The following is a 21,943-nucleotide window of genomic DNA, read 5'->3' as shown; positions in this document are numbered from 1 at the left end:
TTCTTTCCACTTCTTCAATCATCTTCACTCCTTGGTATAGAAGCGATAAAGGTCATTCCCAGGCAAAATATATACCACATCAGCACGACTCCCAAACTCTGCGTTTGCCTGGTCGTTTTCGGCAACCACTTTGGCTAGATTCCCACGGTAGGCCCGCATCAACAACTCGCACCGTTCGCAAAGCAACAAGCCGCATCCTCGCGCATGGGGTGAGGTTGGTTTGACGGGCTCCTGGTACTTGTTCACAAGCTGAAGAGTGCTGCAACCGAAAAATGCTGGATTCGGGCAGAGAGAACACCACGGGTTGATCCGCTTCGGGGGCTGTCCTGGTGTCGGGATCAAGCTGTTGTAGGCAGCGTCGAAGTCGAAGGTGTCTACTTTGTACCCCTTAAGAGGGACAATGTAGTGACGTGAGCAATTCACGATGTGAATTCTCTCCAATGCACAGGTGACGCACATTCGACTGGGCTCATGACCATCTTTGACATGTCCTCCATTTATCTCGATATACCTGCCATCACCGAAATCGATGACTTCCACGGCCCTTCTGCCCAGTCCCATGATGCCATAAACGAAATTGGTACACCAGTGACAAGGGTTCGTGCCGTCTGGTGGTGGCTCATAGGCGAAGTCCACAGGATGGGCCAAGAAAGTGTGGATAATCCGGGAGTTGCGATTCTTTAGGGCTGGCGTAAGGGCGACCGGGTCATCGGGCTCGTCGTTCGCCGGGAGAGGGGGAATTGTGTCCCAGATGGACTTAGAGTCACCAGGGACTGCACAACTCTCGCGTTTCTCTTTCTTCGTCCTTGGCTCCAGCGGCGGTTTGCCCTTTGCTGGGCCGGCGATACAAGGAATTCCCATTGCTTGACATTGCTCACAAGATACACTGTGGTCGGTTTCGCCCTGGCTGTAGGAGCATGTCTTTCCTGAGCGTCTGCATCTCTCGCACGCTCTTTTCCACACCGGAGGGATGATCAGCTCGCAGTCAATGTTATTGTCCTTGCAGGTCTGGCAAGGATATGCAAACTGATCATCGAGGAGTGAACACTCTTGGTGGATCTTGCGACACGCCCAACAGCCCTTGGCTGCTGTTTCATCCAGATCTACAAGCCGGTCGTTGCCCTCTTGCGGGCTTTCTCGCTTCCGGAGCGAGTACCGCGAGTTCGACGATGATTCTTCTGTGCTGTCGGCTATGTTGAAGTACTGCATCAACTGCTCGTTATCTTCAGGCCGTATGTCTTCCTCAGACATGGGAAGAGCAGCAAGGAACGCTCTTCCAGTGATTGATTTCAAGGCCATGGTGACAATCAATTGTTGCAAGCTTCGAGATGGTTTTTTCGGTCGATTTGATTCTTCTGTGCGGGATGCTCGCTTTCGCTTAGTATCCGACGTTTCGTGCTCTGGGCTATAGTCGCTATCACTGTCGTCGTCAAGCCAGCATGATGGGATGGTCTGTATGCCCTCCAAGTGCCGCCTTCGTAAAGAGTACTTGCATTCGTCAGCAAGGGTGCTAATCAATCTGGCGCTTGGGCTCCGAAAAAGCTCAATAGCTTGTTCTAGTCTTTGCAGTGTATAGGCCATGATAAAGTGGGCTCCAGATATTGGGTGTGTATGGGGAGGAACTGCTCAATGGGGGGCTCAAGCATAGGATGCACAAGATCAAGATGTGCTACATTGACTTGAGTATGAGAGGCCTCCAGTCATGAATAGCGGAGTGCGAAATGGAGCAGTGGACGTAGTATAAGGTCTTCCCAAAAATAGCATACCGGACGGCCTTTCTAGTTATGTACTGATCCAAATCACCAAACTCCCATCAAGCTGAGATTCAGCTAATGTGAGTGTAAATGGAAATGCGGGTAAGAGGATATAGACTGAAACAATGAAGAGTCCGTAACATGATAGATAGGTATGTGCAGTAACACAGTTCCCCAGTTGAGATGCTCTACTGAGAGGAGCGAATTTGTCGAGTTGGTCTCAGATGAAGTGAATGCAAAATGGAGTGATATGAACCCATCAGAGTGGAGTAACCAAGCTCCTGACCTTGAAATGCTTCAGAAGTGTCAGACACCTCATTATCTTGATCAAAAGTGAAAGGACCTCCACTATACTGTATACCCTGCTGTGACACGACCACATCCAACTGTGAAATGATACTCGAGTGTCACAATCTGATGTTTTCTTCTCGACCTGATATCGTGCTTTGTACTAGCAACTGCAATCTATGTAAACTTGCAGAGCATCTTTGGATCGTAAGATGAGAAATGAGAAGTGAGGTTTCACATACTGATTTCAATTCAACCTCAGGCCCTTGAACCCGAGGTTCAACCTTGAATCAGGACAGGCGGATGGCAGACAAACCCCGCCGCAAGCATCAACAGCATCGCAGTTACGCTAATCGTTCTAGAACCACAGTTTGTATACTTTTTGCAGGTGCAGCAAAGGAACCGTATGCATCGTCACTGCTCACCTCTCGAGTGCTTGGTTCCTTTGAGGCGGCTGAGGGATCTATTCCAGCTCTAAATCTGGGTAAGTGTATGCAGGAGGCTGGTCCTCGATATCTCATGATCGGGTTGCATTTTGCGTTGTCTTGAGCGTAGGTAGAGTGCAGAAGCTCAAGGTATATATACGTATATTGAACTGATAGTGTTGGAAGGAAGGTCGGGAGAATGCATGGAAGTGTAAACGACAGGGAGTAAACACACATCTTACAAGATATGGCGGTAGGTTGACATAGATCACCTTGATCAATAAGGTAGCTACCTGGGATAGCTAATGCATCACTTTCTTCTGGTTTCTTTATAGCGTAGGTTCCTGGATCCCAGCATTATTCACTAAAAGCTGCAACAACCAAAGCAAGTGGTTGTGCTCAGTAGCAAAGTACAGCAACCATAGCCATTCAATCAACTACCACAGCCATCCAGAACCATTAAAGTGTCCAGGTTCCCTCAACCATCATCAAAAATGATACAAAATATGGTAATCATGGCAAAGAACGAGAAAAATAGAATTGCTAGAAACAGATCCAGACATATTCTGCAGAGATCGTTCTTCGTAAAGCGCAAGCCGCAACAATAAAGAGGGTCCAGGATGCAGCAGCAATACCGCGTCTGCTGCTGGTAAAGGGTGCTAGTATCTCCTGGCCTACTATCCTCCCGAGGCTGTCCCAGTTCTAGGTCTGGATAAGGAGGCAGTTGTCCATTTGAAGACATTTTGCTAGGTCTTGAGATCGGAGTCAGACGGAGCAAAGAGGTTCTGAGTGACTGCAATAGATGGATGATCGTTGCTGATAGCTGTTGTTGAGAAAGACAGTAGAAGCCGAATGCACCGGAGACATGCAGCTGAATAGGGCTAGGGAGTATTCTGTATATGGTGGTGGTCATGTTGACATACGGATGCCTAGATAAGGTAGCTAAGGCGCTGCATACTTTAATCAAACATGTAAAGTCAAGACTACAAGATGGGTCATATCTACCCTGAAACTGGTTGTCCGAGATCTATTTAGAGCCTTGAGCAAGTGCGACTACCTTATGGACGGGAAACATCCCAAAAGGGAGCGGACCAAGAGAGGGACATCATATACATCTCTCCTTCCTTAGTTATCTGTGCCCAAATCCATGGAACTACAGCAATGCAAACCAGCAAATACTATAGCCCAAGGCTGTCGAAGCCTCAGGATACCCTATTGTACCTGGTCGTTAATTAAATATCCATGACGGTATGGCGTCCACATCAGTAGCCGAATGAGAGGTCGTCCATGTTGGATCCTGGGGTATGCAGGACGGGAAGGTCAATGAGGTTTACATATATTGGAGTCACATTTCTTTCATTGTCGTTGTTCTTGTAGGATAGGAGAAACACGAACTTATATTATCTTACTCTTTCAATGAGAGTCAGCAAGCCTAGCCCTTAAATCACCCTTTGAAGGGCACCAAGCACCCTACACTCCCAGGCTTAAACATTCAGCATGAACATCCAGAAAAGCAAGTAGGTCAGCCTGACCCAGGACACCAAAACTCTCAGCAAGTAAATGCGACGTTGAACATCGTCCCTTTCAACCTGACGCTCACAACCCTTCCCCTGAGAGCAATCTCCTTGCTGCATAAATGCCCCTAGAAATTATAAATATTGTCAACATAAGCACACCTACGATCACCGTAACGATTATAGCCAGTCTTAAGAGAGCGACCGACGCCTCTGCCATCTCATTTGAAAATAGCTGTCATATTCCACTCCTTCCTGGCTAGGCCCGGGCCGCGAAACCATCCTGCAGCGGTTGCGTCCACTTTCTTGTAGGCAGAGGAGCCGGGCCGGCTTCAAGGTCAGAGGAGGAAACATGACTGTAAGACTGTTGGTTCGAGCGATCGTATATGCCTCGATACGGTGGTTCTCTGACGTGCAAGTCATCTGAGCTGGGATAAGACGGCGCTTGGTTGGTCATGTTTGAGTATCAGGAGGAATGAGGGTATCGATGATAGAAACGGCCAAATGATTTTATCAGAGAAGAATGAATAAGAAATAAATCAAGTCAAGGGAGGCATTTGTGAGTTGTCAAGGGCGGGTAAGATATCGTTGTGTTGTAGTTGTTTCGAGAATATGGTTGATCTAATAGAACGACTTTGCCGGGGAACCTAACCACCTTCCTTGGTAGACAAGCAATGTAATTTGTGAGAATCTGTTTCATTTACTGCCATTAAGATACATGGTGGACATTCCATAGTCCTGCTTGCGAATGAAACCAAACGCCATATGCTCTGAGCCCTAAAAGATTCAGCCCTAAAAGGTAGGCAAAAGAAAGAACACCAGCCCAGGGGTATTAACAAGTAATAAAAGAAGTAAACAGAAAGGAGCATTTCAGGTCTGGAAACTGTACATGCGCACTTCGCAATCTTCGCTGCCTGTAGCGAAGCGGCTGTCGCCCAGACCGATGCAGGTCACTGGCCCTGAATGTCCTGTAAATGTGCGCTCGCATTTGCCGGTCCTGGGATCCCAGATTTTGACCATGCGATCCTCAGCCCCCGAGACGATACGGAGGGTGTCAGCCGCTAAAGCCCACACTCCTTCCAGATGACCAAAGAATGTACGCAAGCACCTTCCGGACGAGGTCTCCCACAGCCTAATGGTCGAGTCAAGAGCGCTGGTTACTATGTAACGTGGTGGTGAAGGACGTCCGTCGTCGAAAGCTGGGCCAAAAGCAGAAGACGGAGTGTCTGAGGGCTGAGCATCAAATCCAGGGATAGCCTGCGGAGAAGCAGCCGGACTGTCGCCGGAGGTGACGCTAACGTTATCATTCTCGCATTCGACATCATGATCTTCGAATTCAAATTCCCTGGGAAGTGGAACCACCTGCTGCACTTGACCAACATGCCCGTGAAATGTTCTGATGCAGGACTTTGTATCCAGATCCCAGAGTTTGACCGTGCAGTCGTCTGAGGCAGAAAATACTGTTCGAGAGGCCGAGTCCACTCTGACCGCATTGACCCAGTCGGTGTGCCCACGCAAAAGACAAGTTGACTTATCCTCAAAATTCCAGATCTTCACGGTCTTGTCTACAGACCCAGATGCAAGGATAGTCGCGTCGAAATGCAGGCCGATTACACCACCACGGTGGCCGGAGTAGGTAGATATGCATTCGCCTGTCCGCCAATTCCACACCTTGAGAGTATGATCCATGCTGCCACTAATCAGTTTCGTGTCGTCGAATTGAAGACAGCGAATGCCGGACCGGTGTCCCTTGAGGGTGCGAAGCTCCTCGCCTGTTTCCGTGTCCCAAATTTTGATGGTAGCATCATAGGACCCAGTAGCCAGGATATTGTCCTCAAATTGCAAACACATGATGCCGTTACTGTGTCCCTTGAACACTCTGATCGAGCAGCGCCCATATTTCCAGTTTGTGCCCACTTTGAAGCGATCCTTGTACACTTCCTTCCACGGCCTGTATCGTTTCTTAAAGTAGTCCTCATTTTGCTCTGATTGAGAAACAATGGACGTGCACTGACGTTTTACCATGGCCGTGTCTTCATCATCCGATTCAGGTTTTCGCTTGGATCCGGACGCTGCGGTGTCGGTAGTAGCCGAATTGTTTTCGGTCTCCGCTGGCTGCTCGCTGATATCCCATGTAGCTGCACGGCGTTCGATTTCGCGCTTAGATTCACGCAACCTTTTACGATCGAGAAGAGGAAGGCCCCAACCACATTTCTTGCACTTGCGATGAATATGCTGTTCACACATTCGGTGCCAAACTACATCATCGTCGGCCAACGCTCTCCAACGTCTAGAGACCTGCGCGGCTTTGCAGAGAGAGGTCGTGTCCAAGTAACATAAAATTTTGAAGGAGATTTCTGGAGGGAGAGCCGTGAGGAAGTCGATGCGAATCAAATCGCGGACTGTTGCTGAGATGAAAGACAGTTGGGGAAAGCAACACTGAGCCATTATTCCCTGCAGGAGAAGTTTTCGGTGCTTCGCCGGGGCGGCAGAAAAAATCGACCAAGCATGCGCGATGCCTTGCTGATCACTCTGTGGTAGTGTTTCTAATTCCTTTGCAAACTGTCAGCGTGAGAACTAAGACACTTGAAAAGGATGGTGCACTTGGATGCGGGAAGAAAAAGCTTACCCGTTGTAACTTGTCCATTGTTGGTTCATCAGCCTGTCGCCTGCACTTTAAATCTGGGCGGTGACGATAACAGAATTTGGAATTCGCACTGCTGATTTCTACCGGCTGTCCAGTTTGCGAACCAAGAGGAGCGTATTGTTCGGGGATATGCTTGGCCAGAAAGGGTGCGACGTTCTTGCCAGCCAGCTTTTCACGTAAAGGTTTTTGGGTGTTGAAACTGTGGGGCTTGTCTTGTGTAGATTCGGGTTCCGTTTCGACATCTTCAACGGTCTCAGATGGGCCAAATACAGATGCAAAGGAAGAATCTCCTGGGAGATTCAGCGGCTTCTCTTCCGAGGCAGACTCGTCTTTCACAGTCGAGGTAGAGGATCCGTGACCATCGCGAAACGACAGTTCATGGGCATCCATAGCGGCACTCAACCACTCATTAGGTATATTTCGAGTCACGTCAACTGTCTTTTGCGAACGTCGTAAAGATTTGAACGATGGAGATTGCAGCAGCGTGGATTACTCGTAAGGTCAACTGAAGTGAAAAAACCGAGGAGGTAGGGTGTACGGCTAATGTGGCGACCGTCGGGGATGATGTGCTGTTTGAGATGAGTACCCGGGAAGGCGGTGGTAACTGATAAGTAGATAAGGAACAGAAGTGTCGAGATTACTTCGAAAAAGCGAGAGCTTGCTTTATAAACAGGAGAGCGTAGTAAGAGGTAGAAGTTTGCAGAGCCGCTGAAATCATTCGTCTGTCCTGACCAGAGTGATTCATCCCAGAGACATTATTGTTATCGAAGTGCCTGAATCACGCAAGAGCAGCTGCAATTCTCGTGCTGCGGCCACCATTTTGCGGGTAAGGACCACGTGATTCGAGACCGATGGCGCCATCGCCGCCTACCGTCGCATCAGATCTCATCAGCGTTCTTCGTCCCGCATTCCATTCTGATGGCGTGAACTGTGATCATGCACCCACAATAATGGATCTTGCAGTGGTCCACTTTGACTAGGTACCTTAGGCGCTTACCTAGCTTGGTGCATTGTCCAATCATTGAGTCCAATGGCATCAAAAATCGCCATATGTAGGACGGATTGCGGATCTTCCAAGTTAGTTCGAAATGCGGCCTCTAGGAGTCTTTTAAGTTTTGACTTCTACTACTGATTCTGGACGGCCTGCGGGTCTAGGCCTCTGGGGTACATAAGACATACCAATATGGAGTACGGAGAACGGAGGAGATAAAGACTCTTCTCAATATCGCTCTTTGCTGCAGTACACACTCCGGTACAGAGTCTTACCTCAGCTACCAAGCAACTTGACCTCGATCAGATCTAACGCCCCTTTTGCAAGATGGGAAATCTCAGGATACACAGCGTCGATTTCGTTTAGCCTATGGTGACTCTACTGAGCGCTGTTTTGAATACGTGCCTCGGTTTTCAGGCAGAGCGGCTCCATACCCTCATCTGGTCCGCTTTGGCAACCACTGCTCGCCAAGGTCAGGAGTAACTTGTAAGGCGCGGTGGGTGCAGTAGCAGTCTCACAATGATGGCTCCAAGCCACGGCTCAGTGGCCGGTTCTCACCCGCTTCATAGTTGCAGCCAGCCTCGGAAAGGCGCAGATTGCGACCCGTTCCAGTCCTGCCCGCGTCAATTCGGAAATGAAGGGCCGAACGGGTCAATTAGAACGCCAACTGAGGTAGGATGTGAAAGTACTATGCGATCTTCAAACCGCTAGCCATTCCATTTGAATAGTTCTTACTTCAATACTCTAACTGATTATCTTACATCTGGTCCATAACCTTGCGCTTCATGCATTAGACTTCTGACCTTCTAAAGCGTTGTCAACTGGATATTAGGATGATCATAAGTAGGAATCATAGGCGTCTTAAGGTAACGTCGGTCAGAGGTCCATAGAGAGAGATATGATGAGGTCATGTGACCATATCACATGATGCCATAATCCAAACCTCCTAGCTATCTTAAGTGACGGAGACGGTGATGTCGACATACATCCTTGGGAAACATCTTGTGTCATCTAAACTACTTTGACTTCTAGTTTATCGATAAATGGTCACCAACCATATGTACTGTCCCTGTATCCACACCGCCTGTTGACCTGTTGATCTAGTTCCTAGGCCTCTCAGACCTAGACCAAACATTCCCTTCTCCGGTCACTCCGTTGGTATCCTGACCATGGCATGTATGCTATGAGCATTGCTTGTTACGATTGACTACAACAGGTAGATATTCTTGCTGGGAAAGGCTGGAGCGGTCCCTGAAGATCGATTTCTGTCGCAATCCCCAGAGATTTTCGCATCAGGTGCAGGCAGCTCTTTTTCTACTCCTAAATCGCTTAAGCGGCGTTTTGGTACATTTACTTCTGGCTCAGTCTGTCTATCTGAATTTCCTTTATTTTTTGATAGAAATTGCTTTTGGAGAGAGAAAGTTATCGCCCTGTCCAACAAGCGAGTCATAGTCAAACTAAAACGCCACTTGAGTCTTGACAGGTAAAGGGGCGGACAGAAGGCGACAGAACATCACCTCGTTTGTCTACATGAGGTGACTGTGAACTAAAATCACGCATTCTCAGGGATTGCTCCCCTGGTCGTACTGATCAGCGCAGAACTGGGCTTGCGGAATAGCGTGGCTGAAGATCAGCCCTTCCGTGCGTTATTATTGAGTGCTTGGTGTCATTGAGAGCATGTCATCCTCCGAATCCTCGTCAGCGTCCGGAGGTGGATGTCCTGATGCAGGGCAGTCGCCGAGCGAGGAGCAGGCGATGCCTCGACTCGACACTCTTATCTCACATCTTGTTGCGGCCAAACGATCCTTATCATCCATTAATCATGTGTGGCGAGCCAATGAAATTGTCACAGCCGCTCGTGCTGCATTAGAAGAATGTGTGGTCGTGTCCGCGAGGACGGGCTTTCTCCGTCGCGGGCTTAACAATCAACTGCGGCTCTTGTATAGTGTTCGGACTGAAGTGGAAGAGATATCCCTTCGTGGACGCTCGGAATTTGCGGCTGTCTTGAAGGACCTTGACGACGCGGATACGCGACTGAGACGCACCTTAGAGCTTCTTCGGGAAACAATTGTCCACCCTGCCTTTCGTCCTGAAGGAGAAGATCCCAAGAGTCTGCATGACTTTGTCGACGAGCGAGGTGTAGAGGAACTTCATGCAGCTTTGAAGAGCTCAATAGATCGCACCACTGCGGCGCAAGCGCAACTGGACTCCTCCAACCATGCCTTTGATGACGAGCTCCTGTCTATCAAGGAGGCTCTGGGAACCTACAGGACCGCTGCGAAATTAGCCTCGTCGCGTTCCTCCTCATCTGCATCTTCCTCATCGGCATCCAATTCCAGCCTGCCCTCCATGTCATCCATGCCATCTATGTTGCATTCGCTGGAAATGCATGCACAGGAAATGGCCAACCTACTGGAATCGTTAGTCCGGCATTTCGATCTCTGCGTAACAGCTGTCAAACACACCGAAGGGGGCGGGGCTGCAGCGAAATCTATCACAGGTGATATGCCCGTTGGCGTACCTGTCAGCGGCCGCATGGGCTCAAACATTGAAGAAGAAATAAACGACAACCTGAATGCACCATTGGACCCACTAAGCAATTCCGAGTACCAAGAAATGGTGAATGTCCTGTTCAAGGATGCAGCTGAAGCGGAAGACGTTGTGATGGAGATCCAGGATCGAATAGGTGAGATGGAATCTGTTCTGGAAAACGTATTGGCTCAACGAGACGCTCTTCGGTCCATCTACAATGCCACAACAGATATTTACCAGCATCTTTCTTCTCTTGGGTCAACACGCTTGCCGGGCTATATCGCTCAGGCACACAATTTCACGCAAGTGTGGCACGAAGAGAATGATCGTATAAGTGGTGGCTTGGCAGATCTTTCTGATTTGAACTCACTTTACGATGGCTTTCTTGATGCTTATGACGGTCTGATTGTCGAGGTAGCCCGTCGAAAGCATGTGCGGCAACGTGTCGAGAAGGTCCTCCGCGATGCCAGGCACAAGCTGGATCAACTTTATGAGGAGGACGTCACTGCCCGCGAGACATTCCGGGTCGAAAAAGGCGACTATCTGCCGTCCGACATATGGCCCGAAATAGGCCGGGAGCCCATGCGGATCGAATTTCGACGGATATCGGGTGCCAACGCCCAGGCTGTCAATCTACAGAGCCCCAATGAACCAGAAGCTATCACAAGTGAACAAGAGGCAGCAAATCGCCTTGCGCCAGTGGAAAGCAGTGATGGAGACGAGATCATTCCTGATCTGCCTAGGGACCTCGTGGAGCAGGCTTTCGCTCGACTCAAGGCTAGGGTCAAAGGCGCAACATGATGCGACTCAGCATTGAGTGATAGAACCGAGAGAGCCGTCTTCACACTTGACAGCATCCCAAATTTCTGTCCCAGCTTCAATATGACCTATGTCTGATCACGAGCATATTGGTTGGTAGGACAGATTTTACCGTGATGTTCATACAACCCTGGCCTTGCCATTGAGTAATAAGGTTGCCTACATGATGAACTCAGAAGAGGTTAAACCTCACCCGAGAATTGGTTCGATCGCTTTACTTGTAAGACGACCCCATTGATGACGCATACTCCATATTCTTTCCGAGAAACTGGACGTAGGCGCGTTGTGGGAGTCTAGTTTAGGAATGAACCAACATGAGGATCAAAGAGAGCTCTGACGGGCCAACCAAACTCTATTTTATGCCTATTTTATCAAATATCACCAAAGAAAGTGAATTCTATTGAGATAAACCAGATTCGCCTATCCGCTCTTTCTATATTGACTTGTGTACTCGAAACCCCATATATGCATGCATCCAACCGTTACTTCATGAAAGTATTCCGTCATAGAATCCATAAACAATAAATTTCCCTGAGAAGCCATGGAGTATAGCCACAAATCTTTCTTTAAATGCAAAGGATGACATGACCCGCTCATTTCTTCTTCCTGGACGAAGTAGAGACGAGCCGCTTTTTGAGATGCTTCGGCATCTTGTTTGCGCGTTGCTGACGCCTTTCCTCCTTGACCTTTTGCTTATGCTCACGTTTAGAGTCCTTATCCTCGAATCGTTTACCACGCGGTTGTTTCTTCGCAAACGGATCGTCTCCGTCGGGCCCTTCCTCCGAGTCAGACGCAGAGTCTGCGACCGAAACACCGCCGCTGGCATCTGACTCTTGATCATCTTCCCCGTCCGGGAGGTTTTTCGGGGCTGATTTGCCACCTGCAAGGAGGTCACGGTAGACAAGGTCCGAGCCTTCACCCGCCCGAACCTTTTCAGCGTCACGCTCAAAGTCGTACACCTGCTCTAATGTCTGAGGGATGAATTGCTGACGGAAAACGGCGGTATCTTGCTCGGTTTCGGCTTGATCCGGCTTCAGTGTGTAGAGCTTTTCAATAGCGTCATGCATCTCCTCGCTCGCTTCAATGGTGGCAGCTCCCTCAGCGGTAACGATGAACTCAAAAACGGTACGTTCAGAGAGCGTCTCCACACCCTTTCGACGGAAGAAGTCGCTCACGTTCTTGATATCCATACGCAAGAACTCCAAGCTGCGCGGGTGATCGTGTTCCACACTCTGGCTGACATCGATAACGTACAGCTTGTTCTTGTTATAAAGTATGTTGTACTCGCTCAAATCAGCGTGCACCAAGTGACATGTTTGGTACATCACACGCATATATCCGAGGAGCTCGATGTACAGCTCACGCCACCTTGCCTCAGGCTCTGCAGTGTCGAACTCGACATCCTTCAGACGAGGAGCTGGCAGACCTTTGGAGTTACCGACAAACCCCATGACAAGAACGTGCAGCCGCAGGTGAATTGGTTCCGGGCAGGGGATGCCGGCAGCGTAGATTCTTCGAAGGTTCCGCATCTCCTTCTCCGCCCACAACTTAACCATTGCTCGGTTGTTGCTTTTGTTGTATCCTTGTCTAAATCTGAATTCACCAGTAACGTACTTGTCTCGGTCCTTGAACACCAGAATACTGGTCTTGTAGACCTTAATGGCACGGTGTTGTTGAGTCTCCTCCTCATCGGGAAACCAAATAGCGTGATAAACATTAGCTTCTTTACCCGTCGACAGGCAGCCGTGAATCTCTGAAACGATATTCCGATTGATCATCTGCAACAGAATCATTCGTGTACGAGGATCAAGGACTTGCTCGGATGTTGCTCGGTCGGCCCTGTCGCCACCACGCTCACTGCGAACCGCCAACCCAGACTGCATATTATCAAGCTTGATCTTAGCTGCATGCCGAGTCAAGGATTTGACCTGATCATCGACGGAGGCATATGTGTTGACAGTAGGTTTCTGGGTGTTCGTCTTCGGGTAGGTCCATTTGGGCGCATTGGGGTCTGCAGCTAGCTCGTTCACTTTTCGTTGACGGTTGTAAGCTTTGGTGAGATCTGCAGTATTCGATGAGGTGAAGTCTTCCTCGTCCAGCGCTTCCTCAAAGATATCATCGTAGTATTCGTCCTCTTCCTCCTCGATTTCTTGCGTCTCGGGGTCTTGCCCCGCCATGGCGGGGACTGTGCCTTCAGCGTTCACATATCCTCTATTGGGCACATATGTGTGGGAAGGCGACAGCCCATCTGCAAGGCTTGTCGCCTGTGTGCTCGGGTCTTGAGTAGACATGTCTGCTAGAATGTCCTGCTCGTTTGTACTGAGGATATTCAAGCAATCGAGTTGAGAACCGTGGTAGAACTCTTGCCGCCGACACTTTTTTTTTTGCCATAATTCGGTGCGAACCATCTGTTGACTTCACCGCCCGGCAGAAACCCCGCGGGCGGAAACGCGTAGCTTCAGTGGATAGTTGGATCGGACTCGCGCGTTTCGATGGTTCTCACCGTCGCATGTGGAAGATCACCTTCACAGACTATTGCTTGTCTTCCATCGAAGGTAATCGTGACGGCCACAGGCAGAGCTTCAGAGCGCCTTCTTTTAAATTGCTGGCTGCGTGATGTTCTGGTTGCAATAGCTGTCATCCAATTCTCGCATCGCGCGCCTCAAAGATGTATGTCAAGCAGATTATCATTCAGGGCTTCAAAAGGTATGTCGCTCTTCTCTGAACAAGCTCTAGGGAAAAATTGAGTGTTGCGACTAATTCTTTTATGCCTCTAGCTACAAGGACCAGACGGTCATCGAGCCCTTCTCCCCAAAACACAATGTAATCGTCGGTCGCAATGGTTCCGGCAAGAGTAACTTCTTTGCTGCAATTCGCTTCGTCCTGAGCGATGCCTATACCCATCTTGGCAGGGAGGAGCGACAGGCCCTGCTTCACGTACGTGGCGCTATGTCCTTCGATCGTTTCGCTGGCTCACGTTCACTAGGAAGGTTCCGGGTCTGCGGTGATGTCCGCCTACGTTGAGATCATTTTCGACAACTCCGACGACAGATTCCCTACTGGAAAGCCGGAAGTGGTTCTCCGCCGAACTATTGGACTCAAGAAGGACGAATACACTCTTGATCGCAAAAATGCTACCAAATCTGATGTCATGAACCTCCTCGAATCGGCCGGTTTCTCGCGATCGAATCCTTACTATATTGTGCCGCAAGGTCGAGTCACTGCGTTGACGAACATGAAGGATTCTGAACGTTTAAACTTGCTAAAAGAAGTTGCTGGTACTCAGGTCTACGAAGCGCGCCGCGCGGAATCGTTGAAAATTATGCATGAGACGAACAATAAGAAGGCCAAGATTGATGAACTCTTAGACTTTATCAACGAGCGGCTCGCTGAACTTGAGGAGGAGAAGGATGAGCTGCGCAATTTCCAAGAAAAGGATAAAGAACGCCGGTGCTTGGAATACACCATCTACTCTCGTGAGCAACATGAAATTTCTGGCATCCTTGACAATCTGGAGGAACAAAGACAGACCGGCGTGGAGGATACAGATCTTAACCGAGATAGGTTCATCGAAGGAGAGAAGGGGATGGCGCAAATAGATGCAGAAATCGCCGAGTGCAAGCAGCAAATTGAGTTTCTGAAAGTGGATAAGGCTCAGCTTGAAGACGAGCGCCGTGAGGCCTCGAAGAGCCTTGCGCAGGTGGAATTGCGCGCCAAATCGCTTTCCGAGAACCAGGCTACAGCTCAAGTGCTCAAAGCACGCCATGATGAAGATCTTAGGGCCGTCGAACGTGCGATCAAGGAGCGCGAGGCTGAACTCGAGGAACTCATTCCTCGCTTCAATGCAGTCAGAGACCAGGAAGACAACATCAAAGCGCAGCTCAATGAAGCCGAGACAACCCGCCAACGTCTGTATGCCAAGCAGGGTCGCAACTCGCGCTTCAGGAATAAGTCGGAGCGCGATAAATGGCTACAGGCCGAGATCAAGGAAAATTACACCTCTATTTCCACAGTACAGGCCGTGATGGCGCAGACTCAGGAGGACATCAAAGAGCTTGAGAACGACATTGCGCTCTTGGAACCGGAAACGGAACGCTTGCGCCAACAAATTGATGGCAGGGGAGACACTGTCCATTCTGTAGAACAACAGGTTCAAGCTGCAAAGGACGAAAGGGATAGGTTGATGGACCAGAGGAAGTAAGTTCACTTTCCATCTCTCCCTCCTCCTGCCTTAATTCCATTTGACCCTGAATGAACGAGCTCGATGTCTCTAACTATTTTCTAGAGAACTGTGGCGCGAAGAAGCAAAGCTCGACTCGATCCTTGCCAACGCTTCAAACGAAGTGGACCGGGCAGAACGCACGCTTTCTCAGATGATGGACCACAACACCAGCCGTGGAATTGCGGCCGTGCGAAGGATCAAGCGTCAACACAACCTTAAAGGAGTTTATGGAACATTGGCGGAACTGTTCGAAGTGAATGACAGATATCGGACTGCGGTTGAAGTCACAGCTGGCCAGAGTCTGTTCCATTATGTCGTGGACACGGACGAGACTGCGACCAAGGTGCTGGAAATACTGCAGCAGGAGAAGGCTGGACGTGTGACTTTTATGCCCCTAAACAGACTCCGATCCAAGCCTGCCAATCTGCCTCGAGCGAGCGATACGATTCCAATGATCGACAAGCTACAATATGATTCTGCATACGAAAAGGCTTTCAACCATGTGTTTGGCAAGACGATTATTTGCCCAAATCTTCAGGTCGCCTCGCAATATGCTCGAAGCCATGGTGTCAATGCGATTACGCCCGAGGGTGACCGGTCCGATAAGCGAGGTGCGCTTACTGGTGGTTTCCATGACTCTCGGCAATCTCGACTTGACGCAGTGAAAAACCTGACGAAATGGCGGGATGAATATGAGAACAAGAAGAACCGTGGGGCAGAAATTCGGAAGGAGCTGGAGAAGTTGGACCAGGTCATTACGAAGTCTGTCGGTGAATTGCAAAAGCTGGAGCAACAGAGACATCAGGTACAGCATAGTAGTGGACCGCTCCGGCAAGAGCTCAGAAACAAACGGGATCTTCTTCTTCAGAAGAACGACAGTCTTGACGCCAAGCGCAAGGCTCTCCGCAATATCGAGACCAATCTGGCCGCGTTGAACGACCAGGTGAATGCATTCGAGGCGGAGCTGAAAACACCATTCCAGAAGGCGCTGAGCAATGAGGAAGAGGCACAGCTTGAGTCGCTCAGTGTCGTTGCTCAGGATCTTCGGCGGCAATATCAGGATCTCTCTGCTCAGCGAAGTGAGTTGGAGGCTCGAAAGTCGATCCTTGAAGTCGAACTCCGGGAGAACTTGAACCCCCGTCTCGACCAGCTTGTCAGCCGCGATACTGATATAGGAGATGATGATGGCCAAGGCAATCTGAAGGAGACCGAGCGGGAGATGAAGCGACTGCGCAAATCTCTGGATGATCTGAGCCAACGCCTCCACAAGGTGGATGAGTCTATCGAGAAAGCAAACGCTCAAGCAAATGAGCTCGAGAAACAAAAGGCCGAAATTCGTCTTGAACTGGAAGAGCTGGCGAGGTCCATTGAGAAGCACCAGCGTCGCATGGAAAAGAATATGCAGAAAAAGGCTGCCTTGACCAAGCAAGCAGCAGAATGTGCGGCAAATATCCGCGACCTGGGCGTGCTTCCAGACGAAGCGTTTACCAAGTACAAGCACACTGACTCGAACACCGTTGTTAAGAAGTTGCACAAGGTCAATGAGGCGCTCAAGAAGTATTCGCATGTCAACAAGAAAGCGTTTGAGCAGTACAACAGTTTCACCAAGCAGCGCGAAACCCTAACTAACCGGAGAGAGGAACTCGAAGCATCGCAGAAGTCAATTGAGGAACTCATCTCAGTACTTGACCAGCGCAAGGACGAGGCCATTGAGCGTACATTCAAGCAAGTCTCTCGTGAATTTGCCAACATCTTTGAGAAGCTCGTCCCCGCTGGCCGTGGGCGCTTGATCATTCAGCGGAAGACCGACCGTGCTCTCCGACAGGAGGACGACATGGATTCCGATGACGAAAGGGCTCAGCAGAGTGTCGAAAATTACGTCGGAGTGGGCATTAGTGTGAGCTTCAACAGTAAGCATGACGAACAGCAGCGAATCCAGCAACTTAGTGGTGGCCAAAAGAGTAAGAGCTTTCCTCCCCGGGCACTCCGTTTGACTTACTGATGATTTTGAACAGGTCTTTGCGCACTTGCACTGGTCTTCGCAATCCAAGCCTGTGACCCGGCGCCGTTTTACCTGTTTGACGAGATCGATGCCAACCTTGACGCTCAGTACCGAACCGCCGTTGCTCAGATGCTCCAGTCCATCTCGGAATCTACCAACGGGCAGTTCATTTGCACCACCTTCCGTCCTGAAATGTTGCATGTGGCAGAGAAATGCTACGGCGTCAGCTTCCGGCAGAAGGCTAGTACAATTGATGTTGTGTCTAGAGAAGAGGCGCTCAAGTTCGTTGAGGAGCAGAAGACTTAAGAATAGCGCACCTGGACGGTGACCAATGGCTGAACTTAATTTTCCGAGTTTCTTCTACTCACTTGCTGGATTGGAGGATAGCAGGCGTACTATTGATAACATTTCTGCTATGGAGATCAGACTATATCCCTATTTTCGTTTGCGGTATCGGGTTGCTTTGTTTGTCGGGCATCTGTCTATATGTACTTTAAATTTAACCTAGTCCTCTTCCTCTACTTTCAGCCCTGATATTTCATCAAGTCGAAAATTATTCATTAGCATCGTGACCTCTAGCTCGGAGATATGGTCTTGGTCTGTCTATATGCATAGAACTCCATATAGAGTTCTAATTGGGAACCCCATCGCGAGGCGGTTCCTGCGTCCACTCGAAGAGGATGCTCTCCGGCACATCCCTGACAAGAACATGGATATGTTCCAGACTCCTCACACTCTGTAGTGCCGTCCAATTCTTAAACCAAAGCACATGATCCTCAGGGTTGGAATACCCCTCTCTCGCCAGCCGATCCACAAACGTCCTCAGCACAAATCCCTCGATCAGCGCGCGCGACTCCTCCGTCAAGTCTCCACCGTGTTCCTGGACAGGCACAGGAGTGCGCAGCCACACGCACAAGTGCGCAATTCCCGGCGCAAGACCGTATGGCCAGTCGTTGCGGAGGATCTTGTAGTCCGAGGGATCGGCAAAGGGGATCGGGTTGTTGTAAGGGAAGACCGGCTCGCTGTCCGCCACGGCGGTGCCGCTGGAGTCACTGGTGCCAGCGGGTTCTGGTAAATGCCAGCCCAGACGACGCTTGCAGATGAAATTTGTGATAGAGCCGTATTGGGCTTTGGTGTCTCTGGACCAGGAGAGGTATCGGACTAGATCGGATGGTTTGCGCTTCAGAGCGCCGAGATCATTTCGTGCTGTGTGCGGGGAAAAGGCGAGTCATCAATAGGTACTCCTGTTATGTGTTGATGATGCGGAACTGGAAGTGGGTGTCGAGGAAGTGGAGAGGAAGAATGAGGGGGAGGGGGACCTCGATGAGGGGTGGTTGCCATCACTTGTTGATCGATCTATCTAGTACTGGGTTCTGGATCTCATACCGATGATATCTTTCAGGTTGTCCCAGTCGTGGGGGACGAATTGGTCGTCTGTCATGGCCAAGACCTCCCGGTCAGTGTCGGTGAGGTTAAAGGCAGGAGGTTCAGACGTTGTTTCCATTATCGCTTTAAGAGTTATCGTTTCTTGAGGTAAGCAAGACTTGAAACCGGGAATCTTGTTCAAGACGGGAAATTATTCTAGATCTGGCTCAGGATGGACTCGCATGAGGAATCCGACGGCTTACCCCAGGAAAGGAAAACAAACCCCCAACGGGCCTCGGATTCCGCGCCTGGTGCTACAGCGGAATTGCAGGGGAATCCTTGAGCTGAGCTGTTGTTTATCGTGAGATCTGAGCTTAGTTATACAATAAATTATGGTTTGGACCCTGTATTTCAGCGGTACAGATGATATCTACATACAACTTAAATCTTAAAAAGAATATGGGGTCAACAATGGGATGTTGAGGGGATGTCAGTTACCGCCAGCTCCACCCCCAGCAGAAATAAAATAGAACAGAGTCCCGGCTGCCGAGCCATCTCCGTGGATCTCTCTTTTTCCCTTCCCTTGCCCCAACCGCCCTCTTCAGTTCTCCTTCCTCCTCTCCTTCTTTACCTTGAACATACTTTTCAACCGGAGGATCGTCCGAGATGAGGTATACACTTCCTTCATATTTGTGTGCTCGTCAATTCCAATTTTGTGGTCGTCTGGCTAATCTTCCTCGTCACATGTCGCAGTGCCTTGTCATCTGAGAACATCAATGGGGTCTACATCCCCTCGGCCCTCCTCATCTTCGGCACTTTTATTGTGAAGAAGGAGTTTGTCCCATATGCAGTGGCTCTGGCCGCTATCCTGGCTGGCTTGAAGCTGTTCACAGGCGGCAGCAGTACGTGCACCTGTTTTTTACCACAAGTCATTTCAATGTACTAACAAGTGTCCCGCCTCGGCAGAGCCCAGAAAGGTTCTCAACCCTACCGAGTTCCAGGAATTCGTGCTCAAGGAGAAAACCGACATCTCGCACAATGTTTGCATCTATCGCTTTGCCCTCCCCCGTCCCACCGATATCCTGGGTTTGCCCATTGGTCAACACATCTCCCTCGCTGCCACTATCGAGGGCCAACCGAAAGAGGTTGTCCGCTCCTACACCCCCATATCTTCGGACAATGAGGCCGGTTATTTTGATTTGCTCGTGAAGGCCTATCCCCAGGGTAACATTTCCAAGTACTTGACCACCTTGAAGATTGGCGATACCATGAAAGTGCGCGGTCCCAAGGGTGCCATGGTCTACACTCCAAACATGTGCCGTCACATTGGTATGATTGCTGGTGGTACTGGTATCACCCCCATGCTGCAGATCATCAAAGCCGTTATTCGCAACCGCCCCCGCAACGGCGGCAATGACACCACCAAGTTGGACCTGATCTTCGCCAATGTCAACCCGGACGACATCCTGCTCAAGGAGGAGCTGGACAAGCTGGCTGCCGAAGATCCGGACTTCAACATCTACTATGTTCTGAACAACCCTCCTCAAGGCTGGACCGGTGGCGTTGGATTTGTTACCCCCGAGATGATTAAGGTTCGCATCAGTCCTCCCCATGTTGACTTGATTGGTTCTCTTGCTGATACTCATATCTTTCACAGGAACATCTCCCTGCGCCTGCCAGCGACGTCAAGATTCTGCTCTGCGGTCCTCCTCCTATGATCAGCGCGATGAAGAAGGCTACCGAGTCGCTCGGTTACACCAAGGCCCGCCCCGTCAGCAAGCTTGAGGACCAGGTCTTCTGCTTTTAGGTTACCAAAAGCGATGCGAATCTTGATATCCATACTTGTCTTGAGCCCGGTTTCGGTTTCACACTTTGCGTTCCGAGAGCAGATGCCTTGAACAGTCATCCGCTCCTCCTATAGTATATGTCTGTGAAACTCTTCGATAGAGCAGTCCGGCTGGTCCCTATGTCTTGTTTAATGACATTTAAGTGGGGACTACGGCAATTTTACAGGAAAACAGCTTCATGAGTCAGCGATTAGATCAAAAGCATTGTACGGCCCATAATGAGAGCCGTGGCGCTGTTGTATTAGCATGAACTACGATTACGAGGTATATCTAGGCACTAATATTTGTCATATCGTTCGCTGCACCGCTAGGATTATTCTCATTCTCAAGATCAATGCACCTCCAGCAACTCATCGACCATGTCCAGGAATTTCTGTCGGTATTCGTCTGCCGTCGTTGTGATCGTCATGGGCCCCTGGCGCCCGATAACATTAAAGGTCTGCACCACTGTGGTCATAGCCTGCGCATGCAGCTTGTGTTTCGCCCAGAAGAAATCCAAGATTACCGCGCGGTACTTCCACTTCCCATCAAGAGACTTGAATCCTACGCGCCATGGATTTTTCTTTCCCACCACGCCGGGATTGGAGGACGCAGGGTAACGGATCAGAAAGAGTGAGTAGTCAACAGCATTTGCTGACTGAAGGAAGCGAGTGTCGGCTTCGAGTACTTTTCGAAACCTTTCATAATCCGACTGCCGCATGTGTATCTTATCCTCAAACTTATCGGCCAGCCTGTTCAGGGTCTCTTCGCTGACCAACGGATCCGGTAGTAAGTCCCGCTCCGGGTAGAAGTAGTCGATTGGTTTCAAATCATACGTCTCCCACTCGTCCTTGGCAGAGTCCTCGTCCTTCCCGACGAGCATATTCTCCATGATTATATGGTGAGCCGGCGTGGTCTTCAAGAGGCTTCCGATGGTTCTGTACGGTGCATACACATAATCTGTGATCCAGACCAGGATCGAGTCTGCGTGAGTGCTCATATACTCGTAGTACGGTTCGAGGAGGTCTTCTCGGAAGAAGGAGTGTTCGAAGTGTCGCGGGAGACTCTTGACGAGAAACTTGTTGTTGGATGTGGAGAAGAATGTCTACAATATGTTAGATTCGAGAAGACGGCTCACCGTATGCTGATTCTAATCAACATACTGATCCAGACAACCCTAAATCCCCCATCGGCTTCAATGGTAGGGTCTTGTTCTCGCTGCGGAAACACGCTTTGTACTCCTCCTCGTCGATTTCCCAGACATCATTGCGAAGCTTGCGGAACAGTTCGTCGCGGTACCTGATGAGTCTGATATAGAAGATACTGAAGAATGCTAGGATACGTCCAAGCAGTGACTTGCGAAACGCTTTCGGGTCACGAAACAGCGCAAGCTGGATGGATTTGGCCAGAGCCGAGTGACGGCGACTTCCTGTCATGGTTAAAATGCTGTTTGCTTAATCGCATAATCAGCCGGGGCTGCATTGTGAGTGACATGTTTGAAGCATCGAGGAGATTGCTCTTGTACCTCTGGTACAATAGTTATCGGGAACAGGTTGTT

The 21,943-nt window shown here is 49.8% G+C and overlaps 8 protein-coding genes across 8 annotated transcripts; 3 read left to right on the top strand and 5 right to left on the bottom strand.

The window, feature by feature from the left end:
• Positions 1–24: 24 nt before the first annotated feature.
• On the bottom strand, positions 25–1,581 carry P174DRAFT_509247 (putative C6 finger domain protein; the record flags this gene model as incomplete). Its single annotated transcript, XM_024831531.1, has 1 exon — positions 25–1,581. The coding sequence occupies one exon, from the start codon at positions 1,579–1,581 to the stop codon at positions 25–27; it is 1,557 nt and encodes a 518-aa protein (XP_024687818.1).
• A 3,059-nt stretch (positions 1,582–4,640) lies between these two features.
• Positions 4,641–7,400, bottom strand: P174DRAFT_509246 (F-box/WD repeat-containing protein). Its single transcript, XM_024831530.1, has 2 exons — positions 6,611–7,400; positions 4,641–6,534 (listed from the first exon to the last, which is right to left on the bottom strand). The coding sequence occupies exons 1-2, from the start codon at positions 7,016–7,018 to the stop codon at positions 4,852–4,854; spliced, it is 2,091 nt and encodes a 696-aa protein (XP_024687817.1). The 5' UTR covers positions 7,019–7,400; the 3' UTR covers positions 4,641–4,851.
• Positions 7,401–9,296: 1,896 nt separating this feature from the next.
• P174DRAFT_427438 (autophagy-related protein 17) lies at positions 9,297–10,952 on the top strand (the record flags this gene model as incomplete). Its single annotated transcript, XM_024825434.1, has 1 exon — positions 9,297–10,952. The coding sequence occupies one exon, from the start codon at positions 9,297–9,299 to the stop codon at positions 10,950–10,952; it is 1,656 nt and encodes a 551-aa protein (XP_024687816.1).
• Positions 10,953–11,329: 377 nt separating this feature from the next.
• Positions 11,330–13,331, bottom strand: P174DRAFT_437665 (serine/threonine-protein kinase RIO1). The gene has a single exon (XM_024826360.1). The coding sequence runs from the start codon at positions 13,259–13,261 to the stop codon at positions 11,564–11,566; it is 1,698 nt and encodes a 565-aa protein (XP_024687815.1). The 5' UTR covers positions 13,262–13,331; the 3' UTR covers positions 11,330–11,563.
• A 151-nt stretch (positions 13,332–13,482) lies between these two features.
• P174DRAFT_382977 (chromosome segregation protein SMC) lies at positions 13,483–17,740 on the top strand. The gene is made up of 5 exons (XM_024823138.1): positions 13,483–13,676; positions 13,748–13,907; positions 13,957–15,167; positions 15,256–17,153; positions 17,208–17,740. Exons 1-5 carry the CDS (start codon positions 13,639–13,641, stop codon positions 17,498–17,500), a joined length of 3,600 nt encoding a protein of 1,199 aa, XP_024687814.1. The 5' UTR covers positions 13,483–13,638; the 3' UTR covers positions 17,501–17,740.
• Positions 17,741–17,825: 85 nt separating this feature from the next.
• Positions 17,826–19,026, bottom strand: P174DRAFT_447749 (GIG1 family protein; the record flags this gene model as incomplete). Its single annotated transcript, XM_024828700.1, has 3 exons — positions 18,823–19,026; positions 18,581–18,775; positions 17,826–18,400 (listed from the first exon to the last, which is right to left on the bottom strand). The coding sequence occupies exons 2-3, from the start codon at positions 18,696–18,698 to the stop codon at positions 17,826–17,828; spliced, it is 693 nt and encodes a 230-aa protein (XP_024687813.1). The 5' UTR covers positions 18,699–18,775; positions 18,823–19,026.
• Positions 19,027–19,225: 199 nt separating this feature from the next.
• Positions 19,226–20,366, top strand: P174DRAFT_416909 (cytochrome b5 reductase family protein; the record flags this gene model as incomplete). Its single annotated transcript, XM_024824549.1, has 4 exons — positions 19,226–19,230; positions 19,313–19,461; positions 19,526–20,151; positions 20,217–20,366. 4 exons carry the CDS (start codon positions 19,226–19,228, stop codon positions 20,364–20,366), a joined length of 930 nt encoding a protein of 309 aa, XP_024687812.1.
• Positions 20,367–20,737: 371 nt separating this feature from the next.
• On the bottom strand, positions 20,738–21,931 carry P174DRAFT_447747 (phosphatidylinositol phosphate kinase family protein; the record flags this gene model as incomplete). The annotated part of the gene is made up of 2 exons (XM_024828699.1): positions 21,549–21,931; positions 20,738–21,490 (listed from the first exon to the last, which is right to left on the bottom strand). The coding sequence occupies exons 1-2, from the start codon at positions 21,819–21,821 to the stop codon at positions 20,738–20,740; spliced, it is 1,026 nt and encodes a 341-aa protein (XP_024687811.1). The 5' UTR covers positions 21,822–21,931.
• Between the last annotated feature and the right edge of the window lie 12 nt (positions 21,932–21,943).

Source organism: Aspergillus novofumigatus (genome assembly GCF_002847465.1).
Source record: "Aspergillus novofumigatus IBT 16806 chromosome Unknown P174scaffold_1, whole genome shotgun sequence".
NCBI lineage: Eukaryota > Fungi > Ascomycota > Eurotiomycetes > Eurotiales > Aspergillaceae > Aspergillus > Aspergillus novofumigatus.
This window is presented reverse-complemented; position numbering and strand designations above follow the sequence as displayed.